This window comes from Ceratotherium simum, chromosome 27, assembly GCF_057802395.1.
Source record: "Ceratotherium simum simum isolate JZ-2026a chromosome 27, ASM5780239v1, whole genome shotgun sequence".
In the NCBI taxonomy this organism is placed as follows: domain Eukaryota; kingdom Metazoa; phylum Chordata; class Mammalia; order Perissodactyla; family Rhinocerotidae; genus Ceratotherium; species Ceratotherium simum.
The window spans coordinates 28,295,034-28,315,486 of NC_141926.1; the positions used below are offsets into that span (position 1 = coordinate 28,295,034).

General features: G+C 34.3%; 1 protein-coding gene across 3 annotated transcripts in view; it reads right to left on the minus strand.

The window, feature by feature from the left end:
- Positions 1 to 20,453, minus strand: part of USP25 (ubiquitin specific peptidase 25) — a 137,262-nt gene that overhangs the window by 22,924 nt on the left and 93,885 nt on the right. For 2 of the 3 annotated variants that reach the window (XM_014795500.2, XM_004440736.3), the window contains one exon: positions 12,372 to 12,511. In XM_014795500.2, the coding sequence (XP_014650986.1) occupies positions 12,372 to 12,511 (140 nt within the window). Of the gene's footprint in view, positions 1 to 4,974; positions 5,071 to 7,618; positions 7,733 to 12,371; positions 12,512 to 20,453 lie in introns of all 3 variants that reach the window. The other variant, XM_014795498.2, reaches the window with a different exon arrangement.

The following is a 20,453-nucleotide window of genomic DNA, read 5'->3' on the forward strand; positions in this document are numbered from 1 at the left end:
ATAAATGAAAAACCACAAAATACAATTTTGCAAATTATAGACAAATCAAATTTCTTAGCAGATCAAATCCTCATTTAATGTAAACAAAAAAAGCCTTTGAAATAAATGTCCAAACATGATGAATAGGCAGTTAACTTAAGAAATATCAACTACCAAAAAACTTACAAAAAGACACTCACCCTCACCAAAGATCAAAGAAATACATAAAATAGTGGGATTTCAGATAGCCATCAATGGAAGGACAAACTAGTATAACTATTTGAAGGCAACTAGAAAATACTAGCAATATTTAAAATAAACAAACATTTTGACTTGGCATTTCTACTTTGCTATGTTCACATAAGTTTTCAGCAACACATGCACAAGAATGTTCAGAAAAATATTGGGAGAGTATAGTGATATGAAGAAGAAATAAAGGTAGCTTTTGGAGTGCTGTAGTGTTCTACTTTTTGGCCCGATAGGTGGTTACATAGATATGTTTATTCTGTGATAATTCGCTGAGCTGTACACTCATGCACTGTGTACTTTTCAACATGTTTTATGTTGTAATAAATATATTTTAATATCTTTTGAATAAACAAAGGGGTAATAATAATAGGTATTTCAAGAGTAAAAAAAGCGATCAAGTTATGTCAACTAGGAACAAATTGTTATGAAGCAATAAAATAACTAGTCAGTTAAAAAAAGTTTCGTTAATATAGAAATAAAATTCTATGGGCACTTTAATAGGTATAGACCAAAAAAATTTACAAAAAAAGAAATTTTAATGTTTTTTAAAGTAAATGAAAAAAGTTATACTAATCCCACAATTATAATTATGGTATGGCTCTCCCACTTCCACCCCCATACGCACACATACAAGCAACTAGTACTTTGAGAACATTTATTCCTTTTTTTCCTTCTGGCTTTTATTTTTGCTCATCATAGTAGTCCTGTACTGCTAGGATTTCATTTTTACATGACAAAAACTTCTCTCTTTAAGCCACTATTACTTGGGGATTTTCTGTTAACGATGGAAACTAATCCTAACAAAGTCAATTTGAGAGAAGAATCTACGTGTCTTTCCTCATTTATTTTTCCAGATCTGCCTGCCTATTAACTCCTTCATACTGTATGTTTATGGGGCAGACTACCATATGGGAGGTCCTGTGATTGAAATGGTAACTGTGACTGACAGGGTTGGTAACTTTTCCTAATTAAGAGGATAAACCTTAGCAAGTCCACTTACCCAGATGTAGGTTTCATTCTCCAACTTACCTTTTTTATTTTTTTTATTGATGTCTTAATAGTTTATAACATTGTGAAATTTTGGTTGTACATTTTTGTTTGTCAATCACCATATACATGTCTCCCTTCACCCCTTGTGCCCACCACCCAGCCCCTTTGCCCCTGGTAACTACAATACAGTTCTTTCTGACCATGTGCCAACTTATCTTTTTGTTATTGGTAACAAAGCTAACACTTTCATCACATGGTTTTATCACTAGCAAACATATATAATATTTTAAAAATTGGTCTAATCATAATACATAAGGAAATCTATATTTAGAAATAGGCACACCTTCTTGTCATAGCCAAAAAGCTAATACAAAATAAACCTAACAAAGATTTTTTTGATAATGTGACAGGATAGAAGATATATAAACACTTTTCCCTCAATTCATAATAAACTGAGCATTAAAAAGATTAAAAATTAAAAATATATAATATCTAATTTAGGGAAAATAAGACAGAAGTGGGCATCATAAGTTAGACACTGTGCTATGCACATATTTTGTGAATTAATATCGAATGTTGATATTGATTAGATTCAACTGCCAAGAAAATATAGAACATTTAAATAAGCCAATCACTGTAGAAGGAACAAAAAAAGAACCTGTCAAAAAATCTACAACCAAAAAAGGGGCTAGGCTCAAATGGTTTTAAAGTGAGTTCTAACTTAGTCTTACGGAACAAATAATTTCTATGTAAACCACACTAGAGTATAAGAAAAAAAGGAAAGCTCTCAAATTCACTTACTAAAGCTAACGTAAGCATAATATCAAACCTGAAGAAGACAGCATAAAAAAGAAAAACACAACAAATTATTTTATTAATAAGGAATGCAGAAAGCTCAAATAAAATGCTACTGAGTTAAATGTAAATATATGTACATCTGAATTCATAAAATAAAAATTTACTAAGTGTTTTAAGAAAATACTGCAGAAAATTTATAATACCTTAGGTTGAAGAAAATTTTTTATACAGCAATGAAACTCCAGAATCCAGAAAGGAGGAAAAGATTTGAAAGCACAGTATTTTTAAAACTTCTTTATGGAAAAAGGTACCATAAACTAATTCGAACAGAAATGGCAGACTGGGAAAAAATACAGGACCTATGTCCATAAAAAGGGTAATATATAACAAATGAGAGTATATCTATACCATGGACTACTAAATGCAGGTAGTAAAGATAATGTGGTAGACATATTGCCTTAACTTTAAGAATGCCCACAATATATTTTGAAGTGATATAAGTTACAAAATAATATGAATAGTAAAATTTTAAAAATGAAAAAAAAAATTCTTCTTAAGCATGTTTGTATAAACAAAAGGAAAAAATCTGAAAGGCTACACGAGTGGTTACAACAAGGCAGTGGCAGAGACTGTCATTATTAGTTTTATTTTAGACACCTCTATATTATTGAATCATTGCATTTTGTATATATTACTTTTGTTATTTACATGACAAAGTTTCTAAAATTGTAGTTATCAGCTAGAATTTTCCAAATGTTAATCATTTACCTATACCAAAAATACACATTAATTATAAACAACTGATAATGTTTATGCAAGAATACACAAATATACATTCCTCAATTACAGATCGGTGAAAATGTGCACAGATATAAACTTCAAAGATATGCTGCTGCCTCAAAAGCAGAAGGTAAACCAAAAAAGAGAAATACAGGAGATACAGAAAATACATAAAGGATGCAAAGGGCATGCCCAGGGTGATGACGAAAGAAGATCTCAACATATTAGGAGTAAAAGAGAACCAGTGCAGACTGGAGCAGGTCATAAAGCTCCAGAACAGACTTCCCCAAGAAGAAAAAATTGACAAGAGAATAAGAGGAGATTTAAGCAACTGGTGGAGAGTTTGGAAGTGCATCAGTGATACACATAGAAAACTAAGCAAACCAAAAAACAAAACAACTAACTCCAAGGAAAAGGAAACCTGCAGGGAAAAAAATAACAGCAATAATGTTTATGATTTAGCTCAATTCTGAGTAGCATCCACAGAAATAGCAATACAAACTGAGAATTCTGATTTAATCAAAATGACAAGATTTCACACATACGTCCGTGTGTGTCCGTGTGTGTATGTGTGTGTGTGTAGATGGAAGGATGGGAACTGTATATGTGTCAGTGTGTGTTTGTGGGGCAGGGCTAAAAGGAGGGTTCATTCTCATCACTCACATCCCTTAGCTGGGAATTCAGCAGGAACAGAGTAAACTAAGAATCACAAAAACAAAAGCATTCTACTTAAAAGATACAGAATTAATGCCAGAAGGAGGAGATAAAATAACTGGAAGCTGTTACCATGGTGGAGGGTGTTTGTGACTGTTCTTTGTAGTATGTATAATTAGTTGGCTCCTTAAAATATATGCAGATATTAATTTAATAAAAGTGAGATTTCCAATTTAACATCAAGATGCCCAACTTGACAAAAAATGGTAATGGCACTGTAAACAATAGATAACTTTTCCACAAAAAATAGATGAAAACTTTAGAAGACATATATTCAGTGTTTTTTAAGGAAAAAAAACGTAGACTATCTGGGAATAAGGATGAATTTTTAAACAGAAAAGTTGCTTTTTAGTTTTTTTTTAATAAGATAGTTTTTCAACCTCTCCTTAGGATATCGCCTCATGCTGGGACCAGTTTGCCAGGACTTCCACAGTTTCACACGTAAAGTCCCGTACCGTACCCCAGGAAACCCCTCAGTCTCAGGCACACCAGGATGGCTGGTCACTCTAATCCTAACCAGTTCAGAAGCATTTATCTTATAATGCCACGATGGACAAAGCCTTTGTTTTGTACTAAGTACTGAAAGAAAAAGTGAAAATAGGCAGCTTTTTGAAGATCAAGTGGGATGATGGCAGAGTATAGCAAACTAAGGGAAAATTTTACATTCTTAATGTCAAGAAAGGGAACATGCAGCTTACTATAGGGAACTATACCTCAATAAAGCTGTTTTTTTTTTTCTCCTGAGAAAAAACAAACACTAAAAAGCAGGAAGGAGTGAAAAAAACTTAACTTTTGGTTAATCTAAATAAAATGACAATACATACATAGTGTTTTCATCTTTCAAATCTGTAAAAGCAAATAATGTTGTATTCAAAACATTATAAAGATCTGGTATTAGAGGGAAAAAAGATCTAGCCATGGAATAACGCATCAACTTGATGGATCAATGTATCTTGAAATGACTAGGTATCAAAAATAAATTATGGGGAAAACATAAGAAAATAAGAAACATAAAAAGATAATAAATTAAATTAAAAACAACCAAATGAAGAAAGCAATTTAGTATCAAATGATAACAAAATTAAAGAAAAATACTGTAATACCAAGAGTATTACCAATGAGGAGAAAATAAATACTACCGGAAGCAATTAGTTTCTACTTGTGCTCATCAATACTATTTATTTCCTTCAAATAAAAATATAACTCAAATTTCTGTTAACCAATCTGAGGTGCACTATTAGGGTAACTCAAGCAAAATGCTTTGTTTTTGTTGAATGATCTGTACTAAAAGAAAAAAATAGTCAGATTCATGCATAAAAGAAACCCCCAGAACATCAGGTGGCCATGGTTATGATAGGAAAAGACAAATTATACAGGAAGCCAAATTTAATTCAAGGAAATAAAGAATTTTAATAACTTTAATTAAAAAAAAATAAGAAAATAAAATGAAAATGTTAATTGTACCTTAAAGAACCCTGCTTCAGGGCCACACCTGTCATACACATTCCTGGATTTACCTATCGCCATGATAATACCTTGCATGTTCGGTGTCATCATGATCTGCCACAAGGGATTTAAAGTAACAGTTTTTGAATGGTTAACATAAAAAAAAAAAAAAAATCCAAAATAATTCCTTTACATGCAAGTTAAAAGTCTTTTGTTTTTCACTATTTAGAAATCAAACGTTGCATTTTTTTTTATAGCAAATGTGATCTGATATGCATGTAAGTATCTTCAAAATCATCCATACAGGGCCACAGCTAGCTCATATGGTGCCTTTGTGCAAACTGCAAAAAGGCACCCTCTCAGAACTGAAGCATTTTAAAAAGGCAGCCCCTTCTTGATAAACAAATTAGAAAAATGTGCTGTTCTCTGAGAGAACCATTTAGAAAAAGCAACACTTTTTATTTATAAAGGTGCCTCTTCTTTAAGGCTTGGGGAGTTCAGCATAAGCTCAATTTCAATTCCACTTCCACCTGTTGGCTCATCATCCCTGCACAATTGTACAACCTAAATACCCATAAGCAGCAGCCCCACATCCATGTGACTTATTTTCAAAAGTTCCAAGGCACATGCACTGTTAAACTGTCACTCCAACGAATTAAAAACAAAAAAAAAGAACTCTGCCAACAGCATAAGCACTTGCAGAAAAGATAGTATTAAATGATTAATCACAATTCTACCTTTTTTTCTTCTTTTTTTTTTTTGCTGAGGAAGATTTGCCCTGAGCTAACATCTGCTGCCAATCTTCTTCTTTTTTTTTGTTTGAGGAAGATTAGCCCTGAGCTATCATCTGTGCCAATCTTCCTCTAATCTGTATGTGAGACGCCGCCACAGCACGTCTTGATGAGCGGTGTGTAGGTCCACGCCCAGGATCTGAACCCGTGAACCTTGGGCTGCCGAAACAGAGCATGCAAACTCAACCACTACACCACCTGGATGGCCCCACAATTTTACTTTTTTAAATGCCAGAAGGTTCACCCTAAAACAAGCACTCAGGTGCTTGATCAAAAATTAACACTTTTATTAAAAACACGCCAGTTTCCGTAATTTTCAAGCACCAATGTGGTAATAAAATAGTTAACTGGAACAACATACTGCTCTTCAGTACTAAATACTTAAGTACTTCTTTGTTTTCATAACAGCTTATTATTTTTAGCTGTTTACATTTTAAAAATCTGCAAAATGAAATAACTGAAGGCATTATGAAGCTATCGTATTAGAGCAATCAAGAGATTGCATCCATTACTTCTGATTCACTGAACCTATTACCCATACTTTGGACTATACACTGAGAGTTGCAATATATCTAACATTATCCGCTTCAGCAAATCCTCCTGACCAGTTCCTACCTCACAAACCAGCTTCTTATTCCTTTTATGGTCCATGCTGTCTTACATTGGCACAGTAATATTAATCTCTTCATGACACCTCTGATTTGGGTGACTAACTCTTACACAATAGCTTAAGTATAACCTTGGAATAAGTCTGAAAAAAAGCTACTTGGAAAAAACTACTTAATATATATTCAATTCTCATCCATGCCAGTAAAAACTAACAAATGATAGAATCCAAGGTCTTCTCTGTTGATACTATTCAGAAACAGCTTTACTGGTCTTCCCTCAAATATGTAAAAGATCAAACATAAGAGTCTTAGGAAAAACATGGAAAGGGGGGAAAAAATCTTATGGGACCAGGACAATAGCACATTTTCCTCTGGATTCCCAAGAACATACCATGAGAAGCAAAAATGCCTCCATACTGTTAGGAAACTAAGTAGGTGAGAATTAACAGTGAAGAGATAAGAAGAATTAAGATGGAGGTACTACTGTGTTTTATATACAGTAGTATATAGAGATTCTGTAGTGTTGATGAATCATTCAATTCACAATTCCAGGTTGCAGAAACAAAAATATCAATTATCTGTTTGCAATCAGGCTATAGGATCTTCTGGCAGGAAATGATAGGCAAAGTATTATAATAAATAATTTGAGTAAAACAGAAAAGGAAAATAAAAATTATCTTTTGTGTGTGTGAGGAAGCTTAGCCCTGAGCTAACATCTGATGCCAATCCCCCTCTTTTTCCTGAGGAAGACTGGCCCTGGGCTAACATCTGTGCCCATCTTCCTCTACTTTATATGGGATACCGCCACAGAATGGCTTGCCAAGCAGTGCGTCAGTCCACGCCCAGGGTCCGAACCCAGGAACCCCCGGCCACCGAAGGGGAGTGCATGCACTTAACTGCTATGCCACCGGGCCGGCCCCAATAAAAATTATTTTTAAATACTCAACCTTTTTGCTATTTAATTTAACAAACTTTATTGTAATCTATCAACCTGAGAGTAAAATGATCCTACGTCTGCATAAAAGAATAAACTCTAGAAACATAAAATTATTCTTTTGAAAAATTCCATAGCTTTCTACTTAAATTTTCATTTGAAATTCAAAGTTCTGTTAGCAATCAGTAAGGTAATTTCAGACCATGGGTGGCAAAGCTGAATGTTATGCAGCAAAAGACACAAGTGTGAGGGTGCGGGCATGCCCAAAGTACTTGTATTAAATAGCAAAAAGTAAGTAGAAATAGTGCAGAGGACTATAATAAAGGTACCTCATCATCATAACCCCCCTCCTTTGACTCAATCATAAATTTCCCTACATGAGGAATCGCCACCTCTACAACTTGCTGGTTACAAGGTGGTTGGCTTGTGGTATTTTCAGGCTTCTGCAGAAGAAAATCATTAGTATGAACATTAGAAAAGAGAAAATCAAAGAGAAAACAATCAAAGCACCAAGTTTAAGTGCATAGACTCTTGAGTCTTTTAAAAATACCTGCATTTGCTTAGTATGAACTGAAACCACCTAAAACTGAACATCAGAAGCAAATGCACTAATCAAGTAATAATACAAGATCTACAGCTTTCTCTTTACATCTCAACCACTAAATTAAGTTTTCATGTTTTTTCCACCAAGCATTTTGGACTCCAAATCCTTAAAAATACTAAATACTAGAGTTGTATTTCCTACTGCTGTCTATATAGCTGAAGGTTTTATTTTTTTAAAAATTCCACTAACTCCATAAAGCCTTTCTTGATATATCCATCAAAATAAGAAATGACCTCCTCTGAACCCAGAATTTGTAGGTTTTCTTTCTTATGGTCTTACCTTTCTATCCTTTCTAGTAATCAACTGTATGTCCATTTATTGTGCATACTCTATTGTGTTTAACTCACTCTGTATAGCCTATGAGATTCTTATACGATATATTTACCTAATAAGTGTCCAACGTTTTTGGAAAAGCTGTTGGAAAGTGATACCCATTTTTAACAACTCAGATTTATTTCATTTTCTCTTTTCTTTGTTAACAAATTCTATGAATTTCCCTAATCCACATTAGTAGAGTGGAAGCCAGTGTGAAATCCAGCAAAGTCCACTCAAAGACACTAATATGGTTCATTCAAAATACTGTTCAGATTTCAAAGGATCTTATTTTACTGAATAGACTTATAACTAGCAGATTCACTATTTACCTATAAACAAATTTCAAAAGAACCTAAGGTGCTTAAAAGCAGTTTGCTTAAGTAATTTCAATCTGCATCATAAAAGTTTTCCTAAGGAAAGATAAACTTTAATATTGATATAAAATAAACAGAGAATTTTAATAAGTACAATTAAAGGGGTTTTATTTTAATTTGAAATATAGGTAAATTTTAGCGATGAAACATTTTCTTACTTTCCAAAAGTACACATGCAGAAAGAGTTTAGTTAAACAATAAAACAAAACTAGTGGCCAAGACTGGCATTATCCTTTTTAAAACAAACGTTATTTTTAACTATACCATATTTAGAAAAGGTTCCCTTACTTTGAGTCCTCAACTTTTCAAGAGGAAATAACCAACCTGCATGGTTGTTGTGATCATGAGAGAGAATATTCAGCTAACTCAATACCTGGTACGTAATAGTTGTTCTATAAATGACAAGTATTACCAGTATTATTATATGATTATGCTACTTTAAATGGCTTATATTTGAATAGTTCTAACCCAATATTACTATCATACATATCCTATAGAGATATGCTTGGCCTATGACATTTAATTAAGGATTTTTAATCCTTTTAGTATAGGAGAGAAGAACAATTGTGCTAGGTCTCCATTCACAAGAGTGAAATATAAGCAGGTAAATTAAGAAATTTGTCTGGACTTTATACTAAAAAATTTCTCACAAGCAAACCAATCTAAAACAGTATTATCTTAAGAAGAGAAAATATAAATTTAAGGCAAGTAGCAACTGGAGAATTTATTACTTAGAATACTGATCCTTACAAAACAACATATTCCCTTCGGGAAAAAAAACAGACTTAGGAAAAATAAAAGTTTTATAAATCTTTCCAGTTACCACAGAAGAGTTTCAGCAGCATAATACTGACAAGTTACATGGGTGAAAGTTAAAAAAGGGTAGAAAAGGGTGCATATAATAATTCTGTTGTATCATTCATCAAGTTAAATATCCTAAGGTACCATAAAATTTTTTCATATAAAGAATTTAAGGATTCACTGAAGTCAAGCATATGCGTATTTACCTTTTTCTATTATTGTCAGGCCCTATATGAACATCTTAACAAAGGCTATACTTGAAAAAGTTGAAAATAAGTTCTTCAGTTAACAGGTTGCAAAAATTATTAAAATAAGATTTTATTAATTGCCTGAAATCCATTAAATACATGATTTTTTAAAAAAGTGTTCTCACAAAAGAACTGTTAGAAAGCTATATACAACTCTTCTGGCCCCCTTAATATGCTCATACCAGTAATTCAACTATGGGGAATGTATTCTAAAGAAATAACCTGAACTATGGAAAAAGCCTCATTTCTAGCAGCCTAAGTAGAAACAAATACACAACAGAGAAATGGGTAAGTAAACAAGAATTTAATCACTCAATGGAATAATACTCAACCATTAAATGTTTTTTACAAAAAGTTTTTAACATAGGGAAATGGTTATGCTATAATGTTAAATGATTAAAAGAAGAAAAGGCAAGATATAAAATTTTATATGCAGTAGTAACTGAACTACAAGAATAAATCCCAAACCCATATATAAAAATAAGAATGAAAGATAACATACCAACATATTAACAGCGATTAACTTTGGGTAGTGGGACTATGCATGATTCTTTCTTGGAGCATACTTTTCTATATTTTTCAAATTTTCTAAAATATCCCATTTAAAATTAAAGACATTCTTCTAAAAAGTAAGCTGTCTAAACATTTGAAGAGTATCTCTGCATGGTTTCTGTGATTTTAGGCTTTCCAGGGAATTCTTCTTACACTAAGGTTAGAACTTAATATATTGGATATTTGTGAAATGATTAGGATTTAAGTAACAGAAGGAAAAACTTAATAGCTACTTAGTACCTACACTGCATGCTAGGCACTTTCAAAAAAATGATCTTAATTAATCCCACAATCACTTCCATTTTACGTAAAAAAAAACTGAGGTTTAGAGAAATTAAGCAACTTATTCAAGTTTGTGTAGCTAGTAAGAAGTAATACCAATATTCAAAAACCCAGGACTATCTAATCCCAAAGTTTGAAGACTCTTTTCATCTATGCAATTTAGTTTCTAAGGTATACTTTAAATGAGAAAACCCAATAAGTGGTTATCATGATCCTAAGCAAGTGACCATGAGACCAAGAACCACAGGCTGCTTCAGACAGCCATGATGAACAGACAGGCACGATTAACATATTCTTAAACATGCTGCAGGATTTATACAGACAGTGGGGCCAACTGTTCTGGTGCTTCTCCAGAACAAAAGCCAAATGGAAAATGCTCGCTGTCTGTCCTATTCTCTCAATGCCATCCTCTTTTCTCAAGTAAAGGGAAGCAGTAGGTTGCTAGTTTATAAGATGATATCCATACTAATAAACAAAGCAATCACCATTTAAGTGCTGACTTCTGCAAATTTACAGACAGCAAAATTAAAAAAAATCATGATTCTACATTAAGCTAAGCAATGCTTTTGGCTTTCTAACACCTGTTAAAAGAATGATACTTATTAACCAGAATGTAGGTTGTTTAACAAACAAAAATTCTAATTAGCAAAGGCCCTGGCAAATTAATGTTTTATAGGCAAAACTATTTCTCACTTGTATCTCCTTCCTTGCTTTTCTCCCTCCCTAGGTGTTCCTGTTCTACCATCCTCAAGAAGCAGACATCCCAGATCCGTTAAAAGAAGCATTCTCCAGGAAGCGCTCTACAGTTAGCAGGTGTTCATCTCAAGCTCATTTAGAGTCTCTAGGGCATTTGCAAAATTTGGAATAATCAAAAACATCTTTCTATATTAATACATGGTTTTTTATGGTAAGATGATATATAATCAAAAATTTTCAGACAGGAAGTGAAATAAAAAAGTAATTTCTGATTATTATTTCATTCATCAAAACATAACTAGCAGAATACCCTATTAACTGAACATTCTGGTTAATAAAGGTTTTATCATATTAAAGACCTCATTGCAATTAGCAGGTTATTGGTGGGATTACGTTCACTAAGTAGCAAATTGTCTGTTGAAAAATTATATGTCCTGTTCTCTTTAGTTCTCCAGGAGGGGAATCTTCAAATACTAGAATTAGCTATCATGAAAGCTGCGTTAGAGCTGCTTGTACTCACTAATTAAAAAAAAAGCCATAGCAACTGAATGATTTTGTAGTATAAAACTCTTGAAATAACATCTCTCAGATGTTATATTCACTGAAAACATAGTTCAATACCAATTTGCTCAATTTATTGCTATAAAAAGACCCACTTGAGAACTATAATACAGAAGGATTAGAATGACAATTTTATACAGGACACTCTATTGAAATATGCATAAACTATTTTGTAAGCATATTTATCCTGCTAATAATACTCTAACCTAGATTATCTAGTATTTTACTGTTAAATACATTCCATGGAACAATGAAAATTATACCTTATATTCCCAACTATTCCAATGTAATATGACTAAAGATGGAGGGAAGGGTGAGGGAAAGGAGAAATAATGCTAAATTTTATACTTCTCTCTTGAAGTTGCAAATCAAATGACAAATTTAGTCTATGATTATGATTTTTCATAATTCTCTAACAGGAAAATAGAAACCTATCTTAAAAAAGAAGCATTTTAAAAATTACAGCTGAAGAAATAACAGCCTAGGGGTTAGGTGACCCCCCCACACCCCATCACTCACTAATGATGTTCAGGGCAGAGCGGTCCCCTGGCCCGTCTCTCCTGACTCCCAGACAGGTCGCTCTCCATTACAGTGCTAGGAAACGTTGTAAACATGACTATGTTCAGAGAGCTAAAAGAAAAGTTCTTACCGACTGCAAAACTGTTTCAGGACTTTTATCTTCATGTTCATGTGATGCCTTGGTAATTAATCGAATAGTTTCTTCTTTCAAGTGCTTTGAGAAATCACTTCTTGATGGCTGCTCTAGATATTCTGGTTCTCCTGCTTGTGCTTCATGAGAAAAGAATCAATTGTATATCTAATATAAATCACAGAAAGTCTATACTAAGATGAATTTGTTATTTATTTCTAATTCAGAGTGATATAGTAATCAATTTTACTCTTCTACTTAAAGTAACATATCCTTCAATATACAGCACTTTCCTCAGAATTTACCAAAAAAACCTAATAATAATAAATAAATCAGATCCAGTAGTAGTCAAATAATTACTGAACGAAGTACTCATTATCGTATATGGTAAAGAATTCATAGTAAATTTGTCTGCCATGATAAGTATCAAAACCTCATTTTTGAAAATCATGAGCATTCTACCAAATGAAAAAAAAAAAAAAAAAAGAATTTGGTTTGTATAACAATCCTAGTCTGTTTCCACAGAGAGCACAGTAGCTGTTTTTCTGGCCCCAGCATCCTTTTTCATAGCTACTTGATGAAACCATAACCCTGAAGGAACCCAATCTTTTATTTTTTCTGAACCTACCTCTGGCAGCTGAGTGTTGTCACAGGAAAAACAATTATAACTCGGCAGAATAGTATTAATATAAATTTAAGACTTCAAATACCATCCCTGCGAAGAACTCCCCAAGTTATATCAACTACCTGTGTTCTGAGCTCCAGACCCACAGATGCAACAATGTATGCTGAACGTCCACTGGGTGTTCCGTAGTCACCCCAAAGGCTTTACGTAAGTGGGCCTCTGCCTATCTCTCCAACATAACCTTGTGTCCTTTGCCCTTTGCTCAAAAACGAACATACACTAGCCTTTCTTCAGCTTATCTGAAACACATCAAAGAAGAGGTTTACCTTCCAGCCTTCAGATCTTTCCCTCATTTTCTTCCCTCTGCCTATACGTTCACCCACTCTCACTCCCCCATCTAATAACTTCAATATATCCTTTTGTTTAAATACCACTTCCTCATGGAAGTATTCCCGATTACACCACCTCTAGAGCAGGGTCTCCTCAGCCTCAGCACTATTGATATTTTGGTTTGGATGATTCTTTGGTGTGGAGAGCTGTCCTGTGCATCCTGGCCTCTACCCACTAGAAGCCAGTAGTACTGTCCCACCAGCTGTAACAACTAGAAGTGTCTCCAGTATTGTCAAATGTCCCCGGTGGGGGAAAAATCACTCTGAGGTGAGAACCACTGCTCTAAAGTAACTCATACTTTCTTTTTAATAGCACTTACCACAATTATGACTTAGTTATTGTTGTAGGTATCTGTTTCAAGCCCATATCTCCTGCTAGACTATAAGAATCTCAAGAGCAGGGATGCTATCTCCCTTTTCTTTGCTATTTCTTCAACACCTAGCATATAATAAGCACACAATAGTTTAATGGAGCAAATGAATTAATAAATAATTAATGATTGGACATGATGAATAAGAAAGTACACTAAAATGTTCCACAATGTTACTGGGATTGGTTAAGTGAGTCCTTAAGCTCAACCAACTGGTGAGTCCTTAAATTCAACCATAAACTCAAACAACTGATGGGACGTAACAGGGCTACTGTCATCCTTTCCAATATTTATTAATTTAAAAAAATCTCTCAAAGTAGAATATTATTCAAAAAGAAATACTATAATTTCAACATACATGTATGGTTATCCACTTATCCAATAAATTTTAATTAAGCATCTAACTATGTGCCAGGTACTGGGCTAGATATTGGGACCTCAAGGTAAATGAAGCAGCCAGTCTCTGCCTCCATAAAGCTTATACTCACCTATGGAGAAAGTCATTAACCAAAGAATCACACATATGAATTGGGACAATAGTACAATAATATATTCTAGGAATAAAATGGGGGAGGGGTAATTTAGATTATGTGATATGAGATAAACTGACTTTTTAGCTGAAGGATGATTGGTTGAATTTGCCAGAAGGAAGAATGAATAGCTCATGTGGTGAGCACGAGCTGGATGTGAGAGAAGGCCAGTGTGGCTGGACTCCAGGAGAAGAGGAAAGAGATGGCAAGAGATGATGCAGGCAGGGGCAAAATCATTAAGGGCCTTGGAGTCACATAAAAGTTTTGATAGCAAAAGGAAGTGAATAAAAGTTTTAAATACAATGGCAATGTGGCAAGTTTAAAAAAAATTATTCTGGTTACATTGTGAAGAATGGATTAGAGAGGAAATTAAAACTAGAAGTCAGTGAAGGTACTAGAAAGTACTAGAGCAATACAAGCAAGAGATGACTGTGCTTTTGGATAACAGAGATAGCAACAGAGGTAGAGAGAATAGGTGAGATTCAAGATGTATTTTGGACATAAACATTTGGAGACTGATGTGAAGATGACTCTAAGATTTTGGGCATGAGTAACTAGGATGATGGAGGTGAACTGTACTATGACGAGGAAAACTAGAGGAAGGGATGTTTACAATGTGTGTGACAAGGAGAGGAGTTAAAAGATGTTAATGTCCTCATTTCTGTATTTTCTGACTTTGGACTGCAATGTTCTTTCAGTGCCCCTATATGATGAATAAGGTAAAAAAAAAGTCCTAGGCTACTCCTCCAGCTTAGCAGGGCTTCTGCTTCATGATCAGTGCTTAAGCCAGCTGCTTTCGGGCTTAACAGAGAGAAACTTCTTGTAGATAAAGTTTTTACTTGTGTTTGCCCCTCTTTGTCTCTTCTCACTATAACAAATAAAACACCAATGTTGATAGTAGGACATGAGCTTAATGCAACGAGGGTCGAGAAATTCACCTGGTCTGACATTGGTCTAACCCATTGAAATCTGGACAATCTACATAAAATAAGTCTTTAGGAACAAAAGTAATTTCATCTGATCAACACAGTCAAATATACCTTAGGTCATCAGGGTCAAGGTTTCCTTCCATACAGGGACTTGCGTACAAAAACCTTATGAGTAATGCTGAATGACTTTGCCTAAATGCCATACAGAACTATTTCCTCTGGAGTTTTCCCTGTGTAATATCTTCCATGGAACTTATTTGAGTAATGCCGTAGTCACAGTACGTGCAACTATAAGGAGTCAAGATCTGGGAGTTTGGAAACAAAAACCCAAACTTCATTCCCAACATGTTTATTGAGCCTGTGCCATTGTCAGTACTGTGCTAGGTATTAACAATGTAAAAAAAGAAGTTGACATAAAATTCACTCATTTTAAGGAACTATTGATAAAAATCACATAAATATATACTCCATTACAATACAACATACTGAATGCAATAATGGAGTTATGCACAAGGTTCTACAGAAGCACTGTTGACCCAATACACACACATGGGATGATGTTGCATGTTAAGAAAGACTTTCTAGAAGAAATGCCAACTGAGCTGAGTCTTGAAGGATTTGTAGAGAGGATTATCTTGGAGATGAGAAAGAAGAAGATTCCAAGCAGAAGGAATAGCATATGGAAAGGCATTGTAAGGACAGATAAAAGATTAATAAAATCTTTGCTATTAATGAGTCTTTATACTAGTAAGCAAGTCAAAATATAAGTACAACATAAATTTGGTAGTGAGAATAGATTGGGATTAAAAGGAAAAATATAACAGCTGCTACAGAGGTAATATCAGGGGAACTCATAAAGACTTTGGGATATGAGAAAGATCTTAAAGATTAGGCAAAATTTCAAGAATCAACGATTAGAGGACACTTTTTAAATGAAGGATACTTCATGAGCAAAGCCATAAGGTTAGGAAAGTTCCCTATAAGCAAGAGTAATGGGGAATAATCTGATTTCGATATAATATAAGGTAATTCATAGGGAAGTCATCTTGGAAGAATTACAGGGAGTCAGTCAGATTATAAATAGAGGGTCTTCATAAAAAAGAAAAGAGGTTTTGGCTTGATTTTGTCAAACTGGAAGAGTAAAAAACATGATTAATAGACATATAACTAAAATGAGGAAAATCAAAAGCTCTTTCCACTACCCAGAGATAAGCAGTATTAATATTTTTAGTATTATATACTTTCAGACTTTATGCACATTTTTCAAACAAAAAGAATTATTCTGAATATAATGTTTTTAACTTAATACAACCTTTTTCATGTCAATATAATTTTTACTGGTTATATTGTGTTCTTCTGTATGGAGGGCTCATATAACTAATACCCTACTATACATTTAGGAAATTTCCATATCTTTGTTAAAAACAACTGTAGGACAAAAAGTTTGATTTTTTGTGTGTGTATATATACACACAAGGGTTTTTGTTCATCCTGTAACCATATAGAAGCCTTATCATTGCTGGCCTGTATAAATGGTAGGAACTCAATAAATAGAGACCACACTGCTTCTTTACGTATGTTCTAACTGGCACTTCATATACTAACTGGCCCCTCAGTTTAATATATTATTCAGGCTTCAGTTTGGAATACAGCTGGTAATTACTTGTGTACCATTGGTTATTCTTAATTCTTGGAAGTCTTCCTTGGTTCCCTAACTACAGCTACAAACTTCTAAATGCATGCATTTCACTGTGAGTGACCAGTTTTCTATGAGGGTATATAATATCCCTGTACCTAAAATATCTCTCAAATCATTTATTTGTTATATAGGGGCTTCACTGAGATTTCTGGATGGCTATCCTCCACACAAGAGATTTTCTAGCCATGCTCTATGGTGATGTATGGGCTTCATTCACCTGTGTGGCTGTTACAGAAGATCCAACATTCTGAGTACTCTGCTCCTCTGGTCCAAGTTCACGCTGAAAGTAAGGGATTGGGAGGGCCTGGGAGTGTTCTACTTATGTGTATTTCCTGGTTATGCTCTTCAACATTTTAAGAGGAGAGTCAACTCGACAACCAATTAGCTTTCTGTTAAAATGTAAAGATCTGCTCTTTAATCAACTATATATTAAAAAAAGGAACAACATCTCATATCTTTAAGAAGTATTTGATACCTTGACTTACTAATGAGTCATACTTATTACATTCACATTTAGAAGAATATACAAAGAGGACTGCTTCAAAGATATGCAATTAATTCATTTCTAGAAATGTATTTAAAATCAATGATTCCAGGCCAGCCCCGTGGCTTAGCGGTTAAGGGTGCGCGCTCCGCTACCGGCGGCCCGGGTTCGGATCCCGGGCGCGCACCGATGCACATCTTCTCCAGCCATGCTGAGGTCGCGTCCCACATACAGCAACTAGAAGGATGTGCAACTATGACATACAACTATCTACTGGGGCTTTGGGGAAAACAAGGAGGAGGATTGGCAATAGATGTTAGCTCAGAGCCGGTCTTCCTCAGCAAAAAGAGGAGGATTAGCATGGATGTTAGCTCAGGGCTGACCTTCCTCACAAAAAAAGAGAAAAAAAAAAAAAAATCAATGATTCCCCAAAAAGCAGCTTAAAAGAGCTATGCTAGGCTAGCTGCCTAGAATCACCAGAGAAACTTTTAAGACTTCAAATTCCTGGGTGCCACCACAAACAGAATCTTAGGAATGTAGCGAGTAGAGGCTTAGGAACCAGAGTTAAACCTAAAATTTATCCAGGACAGAGCTGTATCTGCACCACACATTTTTAGCCTGCTTCCCTAATGTATAATTATTTTGGCTATGCTTTTAAAATGTTGGTATTCCCATGCACTGAAGATCACTCCTAGGAAACTCATTATTGGAATCTCCATAGGAAAGGAATTCAATTCAGAAAACATTCAAGGGGCATCTACCATACATCTTATATTATGCTGGAGATTCTGGAGATATAAATAAAATCATCACCCAGTCCCTGCTTTGAAATAACTTGAGAATACTGAGGATACTGTTCATTCTACCAGGTCTCTCTCAGGAACCAGCTGTACTTTCCTGGACCATCAGCTTATTTTTAACTTGTAGACAGTATTTGTAGAGAAGTCTCAGAGCCAATTCTGCATTCCACTTTAGGGGAGCTTATGAAATCTTATGGAATGCATTTCATACCAATATTAACAATTTTTACCGTATTTTTTTCTACCCTTATTTTTTTCCTTCAATTTATTATTTTTTAATCTTCTTTTTTAATGTATGTTGTAAGGACTTCAAATACTTTTTGAAAAAGATAGGAGTAACACAAGTAAAATAACTCAGGCAAAGCTCTTTTCTCCTTGAGAATAACTTCTCTGTTTTATAAATACAGCCTAAAGCCATGCTGCTTAACCAGAAGTACACCTCAGAATTATCTGAAGATCTTTTTAAAAATATATATTCTAGACCCTTCCTCCAGAGATTCTGATCCCAATAAGTCTTAGGTGGTCTTACGTGGGGTGTGCTGTTTATATTCAGAAAAAACCCCCCCAGGTATTTCTAATATATACACCCATAGTAAATGACTACTAGCTAGATCTCTAAACCTAAGTGTTCAGGTAAGTTTCTTGGCAGTAAGTAGGTTTAAGGAGGTAGCGTGAGATGGACCAGATAATACTCTCCCATCATCTATTACCTAGTTTCAGTAAGACAATGAATGGGACTAGAGAAGTGATACCTATGGATTTTTTGGTCATATGATAGCAGAAGAGAAACAAACACTCGTTTAATTAATACTATACAAATATATATTCTTATTTAGAATATCACTCAGAAGAAATAGGATTTTAATGGTTCTTGTGATATAGCTTCATTGAGAAGATTTGCAGAGAGAGAATAAAATCACTTCAATTTTATGAACAAGATTTCCTTGTATTACTTCCACTAGTCACTCATAATCCTAGTACACACCTGACAGATTTAAATACAGGCTCTCTTTGATATTCTGAAAGTATTATACTAAATTAAAGAAATTACTTTTTTTTAACTGTATAGAAAACTGTGAAGAGAAATAGGAAGAAGATGGCATGTGCATTAAAGTAAAATTTCTCTGCTAATAATAGGGGATAAGCCCCTCCAATAAACATTATAATAAGTTCCCTTGTTCAATTGTGATCTGTTAAATTCCCCTGCAACAAAGGATAGATTTCTTAATATATGTATGATAATATAGTAATAGAAACCACTCTTTTAAACGATAACCTCACTCCCCAAATTTATCGACTTAGTACATACTATTTCCACTAACTCAAAGTGCCTATTTTTAGCATTTCTATAGAAGACACAATGTTTCCTACTGAGGCAATACTGCCACTACTTTCTAAAAACCCAGTCTGGAAGATAATGATCATAACAGTTATACATGAATTGACCAATTCCATCTTTTTATTTTTTAGTTATTTTAGCTCCTCTCAGAAATATATCTGCATCTCTTCAAGTTTTTTAATATTAAAAAGAGAGACATAAAAATATATGCCAAAACACCTACTACTGAATTATTTTTAATTACAAAACAGCATATGAAGTGTACGGTAGAAAGAAATGATCAGGATAAAAGGTGTGGGGCATACAGACGTGGCCTTTTTATACAGAGGGAATATAAGACGACAAATGTAAATGGTAGGGCAAAGTTGGCTAGTCCTGGCAGACAGGAATATCAGTAGGGAATAGGTATTAGTTTGACTTAGTAGAAATAAAATGTGTTAAGTCTGTAAACTTAAAGAGTCTTGTGAGAAACAGACAAGATGAAGAGGAGGAGACTGTATAGACAGAATTTAATATTTTTGTGTCACAAAACAGGTGAGCCAAGAACAGAGTTGGAGCTTAACCAATGAATGGAGGATTCACCTTCGTCTGAGCGCTTAGGTATCACTACCACTCACGCCAATTATGCAGCTCTGTCCTTCCACTAATAGTAAGAACAGCTACATGCAAATGGAGTACATAAAAGTTAGGGGAAGAATAACCCACTAGCTCTATCTTGGGGTAAGTTCTAGGGAGCGATTTGGGTAGGATATGTACAGAAGACGAAGATGAAATCACAAAGGAATGGAATTGGCTCAAAAATGAAAGGAACTATAAAGTAGTTACTACACTGTGATTTGAGCTCAGGAACCTCTTGATATCTACCTAGTTATTTCATTTCCTACTAATGTGGACAAAATCACTGTAATGAAACTGC